Genomic DNA, 13,184 nt, shown 5'->3' on the forward strand with positions numbered 1-13,184 from the left:
TCAATCCTTATGTTTATGAAGGTGAACTTGTCCTTTAGGAAAGTTTAAACCTTTATGCACTGTATAATTCTTTGGTATTTGCAAATTGTGTTTGCAAAGAAGGTGAGCAAACTATATGATATTGATTCACAGTTCAGCATCTGGAGAATTCATATCTGAAAAAAAAAAAAAAAACACGAAAAAAACCCCCTCCGACATTGTATGGCTTCCCAGATGACGAAAATATATATATATGTATGCACATAAATGTCAAGGAGATGAGAATGAATTGACATTTCACTGAAAAGTGGACAAACTGAAAAAGTAAAGCCTCTGACACTGCAAGTAGAGCTACAGCTAGGCAAAGCAAAAGGACTCCCACAGATCACCATCAGTACCAACCCTCTCTTGGGACCTTGGTATTCGAGATGCTTGATCGGCCTGATCCGCGTCGGACAACCGACAAACACAGAGGGGGAAATCCCAAGTCACCTTTCAAACTTAAGTCCCGAGTTTGCATGCCTTTCCTTGCTCTCCCCCTTCAGCCCCCCCCCCCCCCCCCCCCCCCCCCCCCATTGTGGGCATGTGGACTGGCTTCGGAAGGAGTCCTGCGGGACAAATCTAATGTCAGACCGCATAATGGCGCTTGTGCTCGTGTGTGTGTGTGTGCGTGTGTACGCATGTATTTGTATGTGTGTGTGTCAGAAAGCCAGCATTATAGATCATAGAAGGATTCACAAATCAGAGTACATTGCAGATCCATTCTCAGGAAACTCTCAATCCTCTCCAAGCCACTTGACCATCGGTAATTGATGTCCCAATTGATCAGTCGGGCGACAACGCGTCTCCTACAAGAGTGCCGGAACATGCCCATTCATTATTATTCTGCGTCATTCGTTGTCATGAAAACAAACTCGAATCCTAAAAGCACATACAAACAGTGAATTCTATTTGCTCTTCTTTTTTTCTTTTTTTAAGATTTCTTTGAAAACTAGTTTTTCGTCAATTTGTATGTCGGTACATGGCGCCAGGTGTAAATGAGGCACAGACATCTGCACAAAATCTCTATACTTTACCGACATTATAACAGTTTTGGCACAAACAACACAAAAACACAAAATGTAAGAATTGTGCCACTTCAGATACACAACATAACTGCTTGAGTTAGCCGCCTTTTGCACAACATATCAATTAATCAATTTTAGCACAATAACTGAGGTGTTAGTGCTTGATTAAAAGAGAATAAAACAAAAACAATAACAAATGTTGGCCTGTGAATGGTAGTTAAAATCACATTCATGGTCTGCATGTAGTCCATGGGCGAAAACAGGTGCCAAACAGGTGTACCTCATACACACACATGGTGGTGTCTAGAAATCACTGCTAGCACTGCCTCTTTGAAGTGTAGTTGAATTCTAGTTTGTGAAACTACTGTAAAAGTGGAAATTTTCGCAGTGCTCAAATTTTTACGCATTTCATGCAAACCAGAAACTAGTGCGGAAATATCTAAAAGCACACAAATATTTTTGACTGCCAACTGTTCCAGTAGTTGATGTCTTGATTCCACGGAATTAAAGAAAACACAAAACTCTTCTTACCCGGACGAGTGCGAAAAATTATTCGCACGAAAATACCCACTTCTACAGTAAGCTACAGTAAGTGTAAACTCTCCTTTTTTCTCATCGTATGCCATGCATCATCCATGTGTAACAGATCAGTGTGTGCAAGTGAGAGAGTGTGTATGTGTGGGGAGAGGGGTGCATTAAGTGTGTGTGCATGTTTGCATAATTAATGGCATTTACCTGTTGCATCAAGATGAAAGGTTTTCAATGAAACCGCAAATCAACTTGCCTGAGACTGGTTTCTTCCAGCTCATCCATGGGGATGACGTACATTATACCACCTGTTCATTCAACCCTTTCAATTCTAAGCACAGCACAGCTTACAGGTGCATGGATGTCACCATCAATGAATAAAGGAGTGCTGATTTTCCCTGGGGGCACTCTCCAGTATGGCACCACACCTCTCAGTGTTTCAGACGGAACACCAGTAATCAACATCCACACATTCAACCACTTTCGATTCCACAAACAGAGCATTTCAGTTCTCCTTGCCTCATTGTAGTCTACATCTTTCCATTGATTTGAATACACAAGCCTACAATGTGTACAATACATTCAACCTGTAGCCATCTTTGAATAAGGACCCGTACTTCCAATCTGGCAACTCCCATTTTTCGACTCAAAACTTGACAGTCCTGTAGAAATACAACACTACAAAGATCCAAGGTGTATGCTCCAAGTCATGATACATAAATAAACTCCCCTTCTTAAAAAAAGAAAGAAAGTAATAATCATAATAATGATAATAATTAAATCATCATCATTATAATCATAATAAATAAATATATAAATATAAATAAATAGATAGATGAATAAATAAATAAACAAATGAATGAATAAATAAAGGCAAACATTTGATACTTCTCTTCATGAAAGACTTACAGACAGCCAATCCCTTTTGCATGCAAATTTTTGAAAAATTGGTGAGAAAACTTAGGTATTGAAGAAAACACTATTTGGAAACCTCACTGTAAATTTTGAACTCAAGGGGGTCTTTATTTGTTTAGTTAAATTGACCGTTAAGATTTGAACAATTTTGCGAACTTCGCAAAAATTACAAATCTAAATGCTAGTCTAGTTTTACAGACCTGTGTGATGCACTTAGTTGTACATGTAGTTCATGTAAGTGGTGTGTTGTTATTTGCCACTGATAACAAAGTAAGAGAAGCTAGTGAATTCTTCTTTTCTGACAGCTTTAAAACATGCATGTGTTGTTCGAAGTACATTTGTACAAGTATCATATTACAACCACAGGAGGATTAATGTAGGCAGCTGTGCTTCGTACACAGAATACGTCACAGTGAGCGTTTGGTGCATTATTTGAATTTTAACGGCTAACAACCTTCAATTATCACAGTAATGTTACAGATTTACAATAGTCTTGTCATTCTGGTGAAATATATCATGTTCTGTGCTATTTGGGAAGGAATGCAAAAGGGAAGGGCCATCTTTAACACTGGTACTCCAACAGAACCAACGCTAGTAAACTAACCCACCTACACTGTAAGAATACAAACTCATTCCACAGTTGCATCAATTTTCTAAAATGCATTGCATAAATTTCTGAATAACCACTGTCATTGCCACTTGTACCAGCTTTTCAGGAGTATTATACCCTGGTGTTTTTCACCTAAAAAACAGCAAGTGTCGAGAAAGGGCTCCCGTAGCACTTTATGGCAAATTATCTTCCCTGCTGTAAGCATAAATTACTTAGCTGTATGGAAATCTTCATTAAGTTTTCATATCCGACTGAGCTAATGCCAAAACGATAGCACGCGAATATGCCAAGATATTTTAGAATTTGTGCATACATAACATGCAAAACTGGGAAAAAGAAGACTGAACGAAGTGGGAGGGGGGTAGGGAGTAGTCATTAGGTGAAAGCTCTCACATTTTCCACAGGCACAGAGGCTCACAATATGTCAGGTGTGGTATGCTAACATCATACATCAAGTCACCATACCTGAGTACGGAGGCAGGCATCATTTGTCCCTCGGCGGCGGCCTCGATCGTCGACTGCCACGTGTTGGTCGAGTTTGGTATTACAAAGCCGAATTCGAAGTACCATTCTGGGTGGGGCAGTGAGAGAAAAACAAGAGAAGAGAGAGAGAGAGGAATGAATGCATGAGGCTAAATAAGCATTCATTCAACAATGTGAATCCTACGTGTTATCCAAATTGCGCATTTCATTTAAGAAATGCCTAGAGAGGTTTACATTGCGAATAATTAAAGGGCCCCTGAAATCCAAATGCATGTTGATTTGGGTTGATTTATGATACCCTCAACATCACTTTTGCGGTGAAATGAATATCTAGAAACATTCCATATATTTTTAAAGATTTTTTTCTTCTATTTTTCTTCAGATTACTTGGGAACACCCACAAAAAATCCTTCCAAAACAATATTCCTCCGATGACCTCATTCGTCAATCATTGCTAAAATGTTTAACAAAAGACATTGGAATGCACCTTCCCCTCGACTCAGCATAACTTGCATGTTCCCTCGCCGTGTCTTTTGTTAGTCACATTAATATCACAGAAACATACAAGTTATGCTGAGTCGAGGGGAAGGTGCATTCCAATGTCTTTTGTTACACATTTCAGTACTTTAGCAATGATTGACAGACTCGCGAAATATATGGTGTATACAGTATGCTAAACACGCAAAGATATTTCATCAGTGCTCTCTCGGGTTTTTACAAACATTTTCTTTGTATTTGTTAATAAGTACAAATGAAATGAAATGAATTTCATATCTTTGGTAGATAAAGCAAAGTAGAAGAAATCCACTCAAACACAAGACAAAAGTTCACTCTCAAAAAAAAAGAGAGAAAATAAAAACAATGCCCCTAAACTACTTTGTTAACTGAACAGAAACCTTGAATCAGTGAAGTAGGCCAAGAGCAACATCCATTACTTAGGACACCTCATCACATTTCTCTATTCTAAGAAGCACTTGACAAATTTTTGCCTGCAGCTTCTGAGGAGAGGCTGAAGAACAGTCACACCATTAGGCTTTGTTAGCTGTACAATGACTATCACAAGTAGATATAAAGCTCCAGGGAATGTGGTGACAAAGAGAGGTTTTTTTAGAGGGAACATTTAATTTGTCAGAAACTTTAGAAGCAGAGGATTAAAGTTAATCACGAATGTGGGTCCCGGGCTGCCGCAAGGAAAAGGAGAAATAATGTGATCCGAAGCATCGCTAAGCAGACAAGATGGGTTCTACTTTGGATAGATTAATTCAATCTTTCCACGAAATATGTGCTGTCAGATTCTCAAGAGCTTCTCAAGAGCTTCTTTCATGTTCTGTTAATTTCAGAGTACATGTACACAATCTTAAAGATAATACACCATTAAAGAAGAGGGTGAGAAGACTTTCTCAGAACATTATTAAAGTGGGAGCAAAAGTAAGAGTGATAACCAAAAGATAACTCTTCTGTATTCCATGAAACAAGGACTGATTTTGCCCTATTTTCCACATTTTGTGTGTGTTGTGTGTGTTTGTGTGTGACATTGTGTGCTGCTGCAATTTGAAGGTGTAGGATCATTGCTCTATTCATTTGAAAATATGGAAGCTTTTAGAACTCCACATTCTGTGGTTGGACTTCTTGCTTTACCATAAATCGATATCACAAACTGTTTGAAAATTATGCGACGTGGATTTTGGGTGGGGAGAGGGGTGGGGAGAGGGGTAGGGAGAGGGGTAGGGGAATACAAATTTGTATGTTTACATACAACTCTGTTTAGATTTTCAAGAACTATAAATTTACCAACATCAACTTCCTGCTTACAATAAAGAAAGACAATGTAGCCTCCTTTGCCAAAAAGCTCAAACTTTTGAGAGATACAGTATGTGCAATTGCAGAGTAACTAACTATAAGACCGACATGATGGTACTAGTACCTGTCTGGTCGGGGGTGGAAGGGGGGAGGGGGAGACGAGGGGAGGGGAGAGGGGGAGAGGAGGGGAGAGGAGAGGGGGAATGAATGCAATAAACGGTGCTACAGACTTTAATCAGAGGATGTGATATAGTTAAGGATTGTGTTCAGAAAGTCTTTTTGTATTTCATTACTGCTATATTGTTCTCTGAACCAAACTTGAGAGCTGTTTTTTTTACACAAAAGTTCCACTGGTCACTGTTGATCACTTTTCACAACTTTTTCTTTTTTGTAGCTCAGTATATTCATTTCACCATTCATTAAAAATCATCATAAAGCAAAGAAATTGAGGTAACAGACACATGAACCCACAAATAAGTACCAATATTTTACCAACAGTCACTGAATGATTGGTATTAAATAACCCTAATGAAGCACTGAACACAAGAATTTATGAGGCTTCTTAATAAACAAGGGTTTTTTGTTCTGAGTACATTTTTATTTCAATAGGAGAATAAAGTCAAATATAGGGAACAGACAACTTTCATTATGATCAGACAAAAAAAAAAAAAAATGAAAAAAGATATACGGGAACGAAACTTTGATAATGGGGCAATAGTTTGGCCAAAATACACAAACAACTTTGTACAGCGTATGTATAAAATGCAAAAAAAAAAAAAAAAAAAAAAAAAAATGAGTCAAGGTAATGAGGCCATCCCCTAAAAATTCTCCTTTACTACATTTTTTTTTCTCTTTCATCTGATTAGGCATCTAACAGCATTTGACCCCGCCTCTTTACAAACTCCTCATTTCTACAGCAGTGGAACCCCCAATGTTGAGGATCTAATGACTTTTCCAGAATGTACCTTATGGGGAAAATATCGGCTGAAAACCAGAAGGGCATTATAGCAATTTGGGATGGAATTGAATAATTGGTGTCACGTTGTAGAGCTTGATCTCCTCTTGTATATTATGGTGTCAATTTTAGACTGTTTCCATTTTCAGTGAAATGTTTAAAATCAAAACCAATAGGGTGCTATTTTACCTGATATTTGGAACAATGCTTATACAACCTACCCACTTTTGATTAAATTTCAGCTTTTATTTCATGAAATTTGATTGTGTTGTTTTAATTTATGCTCACATCTTGGAACGTGATACTAGTAGCACCCTTCTCGTTCTCTGCTGACAAAGATGAAATACATGGTTTCAAGCATACATGAGACTCGTGCTGCACCGACATTATCACTTTACGTATTGGCATTCAATGCGACTGTAACTGAAATCACTGCTCACGAAAAGTGGATATTAAAGACTGAAGAATTCTACCTTTTCTTTTTCATTTTTTTTTCACTTCCACTTGTAGCCTAGGGACTTTCAGAGTTCTGCATGTCTGATTTTACACAATTAAAGCCAACTTCAATCATGGGTGGATTTTCCCTCTCATAGAGAGATTCTATATAGCATGGCTTGCATGCTAATGAACAGGACTCAATTCCACGTCTTCAATCTCAAGGGAATGGCCGAGGTAAGAGCCCCTAGTAGGGTTGCCAGGAAAACTTAAAAATGAAGGAAAGACACGCAATATCTCAAGCTTTCAACAGCCGTGACACGGAATGCTGTTCACATTAATTAAAATCTACTGATACTTCCTCTCTGCACATACGCAGGAGAATACGTGAAAGGGCCTACCTCATCGGGATTGGCACATATTACTTTAAAATCTGGTTACGATTCTTTGCCCTCATGACTATGCAATCATTCGCCGAGCATCTTTTCCAGAAGTTGCTGGAAGCTGACAGTTCATGTGATGCAATTATTTCTTTCTTGCAGCAACAGTATCCTTCCTGATGAATTAATGGTTTGGCAGGGGATTTCATTGGCAGGTTCTTTCCTGAAGCTCCATCCAAATCTAGGGTACTTTTTGTCTCTTTCGGTCAGTGCAACACGTTCATAAAGTAACATTTTTTTTCCCCTACCGCTTAGGGAAATTGTTTTTTTTTTCAATTATATTTGTTTCTTTATGAGGGGACTGCATTCTACAAGCTCTGCTTTTTAGCAGTCCCCTCCATTTCCAGCATTTTTGTTTCTGCCTTTACCACAATGATGACGTAACAGTTATTTGTATCTCTGTTGATAATTTCCCTGGACATCTCTTTTACTCTGTTATTCTGTTCATCGCATTGTGGTACTGATTTCCTGACATCTGTGTATACGAGTGTTTCATTGTATTTCTAATTATTTGTTTGGAAATGTAATAAATCAACTTGAACTGACTTGACATTTATTTAAGAATTGCAAATGGAGAATGCTGAAGACACTTACATCTACTCTGCAGTCACCCTGAGACATACAGTACTATGCATGGACCAGCACTGTTTGCAAGGCACTTGAGTCACACACATGGGAAAAGAGCCCCATCAGATGCTCTCCAAATACATATTTTGGGGGACTACGCTTCAGAATAACTACAGTGTACCACAGTACACTGATATTATGCCTTGTGCATATAATTTTGCCCCTGTCACATCGACTTAAAAAATTGTATGCTATAGTATAACATTGTTCTCTGCTGTAAACATGTTAATATCATGGACAAATACTTCTGGTACCACTATGGATTTTCCTATGCAGAGTTATTCCAGCCCCTCATAGAACTTTATTTTAAAAAAAGATAATAATATCTGGTCATCATCTTTAACAGAGAAAAGGGGGGGGGGGGGAGATTGGAGTGCCACCACAGATATCAAAATATTGGTATAATAAGTGATAACATAAAATATTGCGAGCTTTTCTGAAACTCCTTGGAACACACCAAACATCCAGTTTTTACCTTTAATAAGGGTTTAATCAAGAGCACAGCTATTTTCAGCTGCAGTGTAAATAATATTGCGGGCACCGCCAACAGGTGGTTCTACCATTCTCCGGCACAGTGCAAGTGCCCTTCCATTTGAAACATGATACCTTAAACCGAATCCTCCACTTTCACGGTGGAAGCAGGAACATACTTCCCCTTTTAGAATACAGGATCTAGGTCTTGAAACTGAAGACATGAACCAGTGTTCAGAAGCTGCCCACTTTATACTGATTTTTCACAAAGCATTCTGCAAAGGTAGACATGCAGTGTCTCCCCCCCCCCACTGTTTAACTACAATTATACAGTACAATGTATATTATTCATATTCTCTCACATTTGCCAATCTGAGATGACAGAGGAACCTTCCTGAGAGCTAGCATAAATCATTTGCGATATGAAATCACATCTGATATTCATAATCCTTTCAAAATCATTCCCCCTGCTCTCTGACAGAGCAAAGTCAAGTGCTCATTCATTGCACTACAAAAGTGCACACATGTTATTGAAGTATCTTTATTTGTTGTATTTGTCACTTGAATGAAGTAACAAAATCTTTTTTCTTTTATTTCTCATTCAGAGACGGCTGCACAAAAGTTCGAAATTCCTCACTTTTAGATGGGTTGTCTGGTTTCCTCAAAGCTTGCTGATGTATTCTACTATGATATGCTGTATTCACTAATTTCAGTTTTCACACGAGTTTCATTCTCCTTTAAGTGTTCAAATGCAGAGTTTGGTACGCTGATAAAGAGCAAGATTGTCAGCAGGTCCTCAAAAAAGAAAGATAGAAAAAAAAAAGAGTCCACATGATGTACATTTTTGTGTACATGTATGTATTTGAATTCATATGTATGTATCTGCCTATTGGCATGTACAATTGTACATGTACATACACATCCTATTCTTCCTAGAGGTGTAATCTTCACTGTCATTCCTCTAGCTCAATTCTGCTGTGCACACAAAATTTCCTCCAATATCAAGAGGAGATTTCCCTTGTCAAAACAAGACAGAATAACAGGCAGAGAGGCAAACTACAGTGCATGGTGTCGTCAACAGCACCCTGATAGATAATTTCCCCGCAAATCAGAATGGGCGGACAAAAGCAACACCAGACTCGCACTCCAAATTCCAGGAGCGTGCGATACCGTCACCTCATCAATTTGAGAAATTACGGGATCTCCGCTCACGTGCCCTTTTGACATGCAGGGAATACACCTATGCATACGTGTATATGTATTATCTCTTTCACCAATCACTTCTATGTATTTTATATTCTTGCTTCCCAAAGGAATTCAATCAAGTACCTTCTACTCACAGGACTTCAAGACTCACACATTAAAGATAACAAACTAAATTTGTACACATATATCACAGAAGCATCTCAATAATATCACTACACGTACACTACCGCTCCAATATTTCTTTTCTTTTTCTGTTTTTCTTGGGGGAGGGGTGTATCAGTTAAGAATCAGAAGGATATAGCAAAACACTAAATTGTGCTGGACACATTATCCAAAGTCGCTGGCACTGAAATGGTTACCCCTTTGTGTGCAGTAAAGTGCTGATTAGCACAGAAAGCTCTACAGCCCTAGTGCTGTATACACTGTCCATCTGAAGTCCCTGAGTCACATATGGAGTATTAAATGACACAAGTTACACAACTCCAGCTGAGAGCTACAATGAAATACCATTGCATCAAGAGTATGGTGCTAATGCTACCACATTAAAATGCTAGACAACCATCCATTCAAATTTCATCATGTGTCTCACTCGCAGAAAGCATCCTCATTATCTCTAATCTACAAATTTAAGACCACAGTACAGTTTGTACATCGCTGCATCAGGAAGCAGACCAATAAGTTCTTTAATAAATGCTGGGCTTAACCTTGTTAATTGTATTATTTAAATAGAATATATTCCTCTTTCTGAGTATGTTCATTGTTGCTAGTCATTGGGAGTTTTCCTTGCATGAAATGTGTTTTGTACAGATTTCTATCAATCAGGGTTACAAGGAGGAAAAAACAAGAACAAAAAAAATCATATTGATAAACAGTCAGTGCTACAATTTAGTCTGTAGTTGCCATCACTATGTAAAAGCAGTCAAGGTCACAGCTAATCAGCTGTGAGCATTTGTTGTCATAGTTACTGCAAGTACTGCAACTGTCAGTAATTACAAGTTATAATGTACATCTTTCACATGAAAGAGGCCAAAGGAAAGTCCATCATACTTGAATTAATAGATGCTGATAGTTGTTACTTTGTCAGAGGCCTTCATCGGTTGTATAAAGACTCCTTGAAAGAAGGGCATGTGACAGCAATTTTCTGATAATGGAGAACATCAATATCATGTCTTGCCACACAAGCAGGTGAATGGTCTACAAGTATACAACATGCTCTTGGTACTTTCAAGGTGTTGTCACTATACACTGTTGTTCAACGCTGATATAAAACAAAACATGACTGGCAGTGTTTTCTAATTACAGACTATACATTAGTTTGAACACTTTCTGACCACTCACATTCAAAAAAGAAAAAAAAAAGTCTAAGGCCACTCAAATAAGGGCTGGCAGCTCAAATAAAGGAAAGAAATTGCAGCAAAGTCATACAGTGCAATTTGATATGAACAACAGATTTCATATAAAGGGAGATATTGTGGCTCCCTCTCCATTTTAAATGTAGGTCAATCAAACCAAAATTACAGATATTCAGCATTTGATATGAACATGACCCCAATTTCTAGTGTAAGCTTTTTATAATTTGATATATTGAACTGGACTGAGATTTCATATGCCATCATCCACATGAAATGTTACAATTTCTGAGCAAGGCAAGTTCTGCAATAGGCCAATGGTAGAATGTCTCCACTACAGAATCTATGGCCATATATCTATTCAAATGACTGTGTGTTATTAAGCCCTTGACTTAAAAGGGATTTTCTATATAATTTTGTTACATTTTTGGTCTTCTTTGCAGGCAAGTAAACTTAATGTTCAGGCAAGTGTTTTGCAACAATCAAAAAACCGCTTGCCTGACTGAGCAAGCAATAAATGAAAGTGGTAGCATCCTGCATAATGACATTACTTAGTTATTGAAACACAGGCAGAACTTGCTATAATCTAAACCAAACTTAGAAACACCAAAATCACAAAATTTGTGGATGAATATACTTGTACTCTCCACAGTAAACGTGTTGGTAAATGCCCACAAAACAAAGCCATGGGCACTACATTACAACTCACACCAATTTTATTATGATAATTATTATCTTTTTTTATTAATTTTTTACCCTAATAACACATTGGTACTAATATCAACTAGAAATGTCGCTATGGCGACTGGTATGCCTCCGCCATAATGCATGATTCTCCTAATAGGTCTAGATAGTACATGTGGACAATGTGTGATTACATTTTCACAAAACTGGCAAAATATTGAAATGACAAGTTTGTCACAAATGTGTTGAATGTTCACCTTCCTTGACCTTGGTTTAATTGGATGAGTAGGAGAGCATGCATTTGGGAATTTAAGGACTTTAACTTGACTTTGACCCATTCATACATTTATGCATTGAGTAATTTTCATGGTACCGGTATGGAGAAAAAGTGCAATTTCTGTACTGAATAGTAAATTGTTACCATGTTCATCTTGCCTTTGACCCTAAAATTCATAAGATAATCACTTTCAGGTAGAACATGCATAAATATGCAGTAAGTTTCACGATAAATTGAGCCACTTCCGAGATATGGAGGAAAAAGTTAGTTCAGCACTTTCACTTGATCTTTGACCTTTTGACCTTTGAGGCAAAAAAAAAAAAAGAAACAGAAAAAAAAAACTCTCCAGAGAATTTCTATTAGGTTACACATGCAAACACCAAGTGTAAAAAAAAAATAATAATCCTGCTGGCATTGCATGAACATGAGGGAAATAGTAAAATTTTGAAGTGTTGCACTTGACCTTTGACCCCTGACCTTTGACACAATGAACCCTACATTCTCTAGATAATCACTGCCAGTCAGTACATGTATATACTATGTTCCATGAAGATACCTTGAACAATTTTCCAATTTACAGAGAAAAAAAAGACGTTTTAATACTTTTACTCGACCTTTTGACCTTTGACCTTTGACCTCATGACCCAAACTTTCACAAGAGAATCTAAATTGGGTAATACATGTATACACTAAGTTTCAAGAAAATATCTTCAGGCATTGCATAGATATGGTGGAAATAGTGAAATTTTATGTATTTGACCTTGACCTTTTGATCTTTGACCTTGAGCACGTGCACCCAAAAGTTGATAGGCACAAGTTCACCCCCTAATACACATACATGCCAAGTTTCATTAGGATACCTCAACAGGTTTTGATAGTTACCTTGTCCACAAAATTCATTACGGACGGACAACCCGAAAACATAATGCCTCCGGCACCACTTCGTGGCGGAGGCATAAAAACATAAAATCTTGAAATGCTTATTCTATTCAAAATGATTTTCTGGCTCATCCAATATGGTAAAAACTTTCCAATGGAATCAAGTCTTTCCATACATTTACTTGTTTAGTATTAAAGGTACTGTTTACCATTGGGAGCAGTGATGTAAAAAAATGTTTGAGTTATCCCAATTGATGCTTATGTGTAGGTCAGTTGTACCACAAAACATCCTACCATATAAAAAAAAATTGCAATAAAGCCTAAAATATCAAGAGACATAACTACTTTTCTCATTAAACCATAACTGTAGATGATTTTTACAAGGTGTAGTCTAGAAACAATTTTATTATAACTATTGTTCACATTTTGTATATTTAACAATACTTAACACTGATTATACTGATTAACCGTTTTACACT

At 37.5% G+C, this 13,184-nt stretch overlaps 1 protein-coding gene across 1 annotated transcript in view; it reads right to left on the bottom strand.

Moving 5' to 3' along the window:
• The window catches only part of LOC139727256 (retinal rod rhodopsin-sensitive cGMP 3',5'-cyclic phosphodiesterase subunit delta-like), a 69,994-nt gene that overhangs the window by 15,721 nt on the left and 41,089 nt on the right, over window positions 1-13,184 (bottom strand). Inside the window, exon 4 of the mRNA XM_071638212.1 lies at window positions 3,565-3,670. Coding sequence (XP_071494313.1) covers window positions 3,565-3,670 — 106 coding nt within the window. The remainder of the gene's footprint in view (window positions 1-3,564; window positions 3,671-13,184) is intronic.

The sequence above is a fragment of the Diadema antillarum genome, unplaced genomic scaffold (assembly GCF_040938485.1).
Source record: "Diadema antillarum isolate AM-2024a unplaced genomic scaffold, OU_Dant_1.0 seq00000124_RagTag, whole genome shotgun sequence".
Classification (NCBI taxonomy): Eukaryota; Metazoa; Echinodermata; class Echinoidea; order Diadematoida; family Diadematidae; genus Diadema; species Diadema antillarum.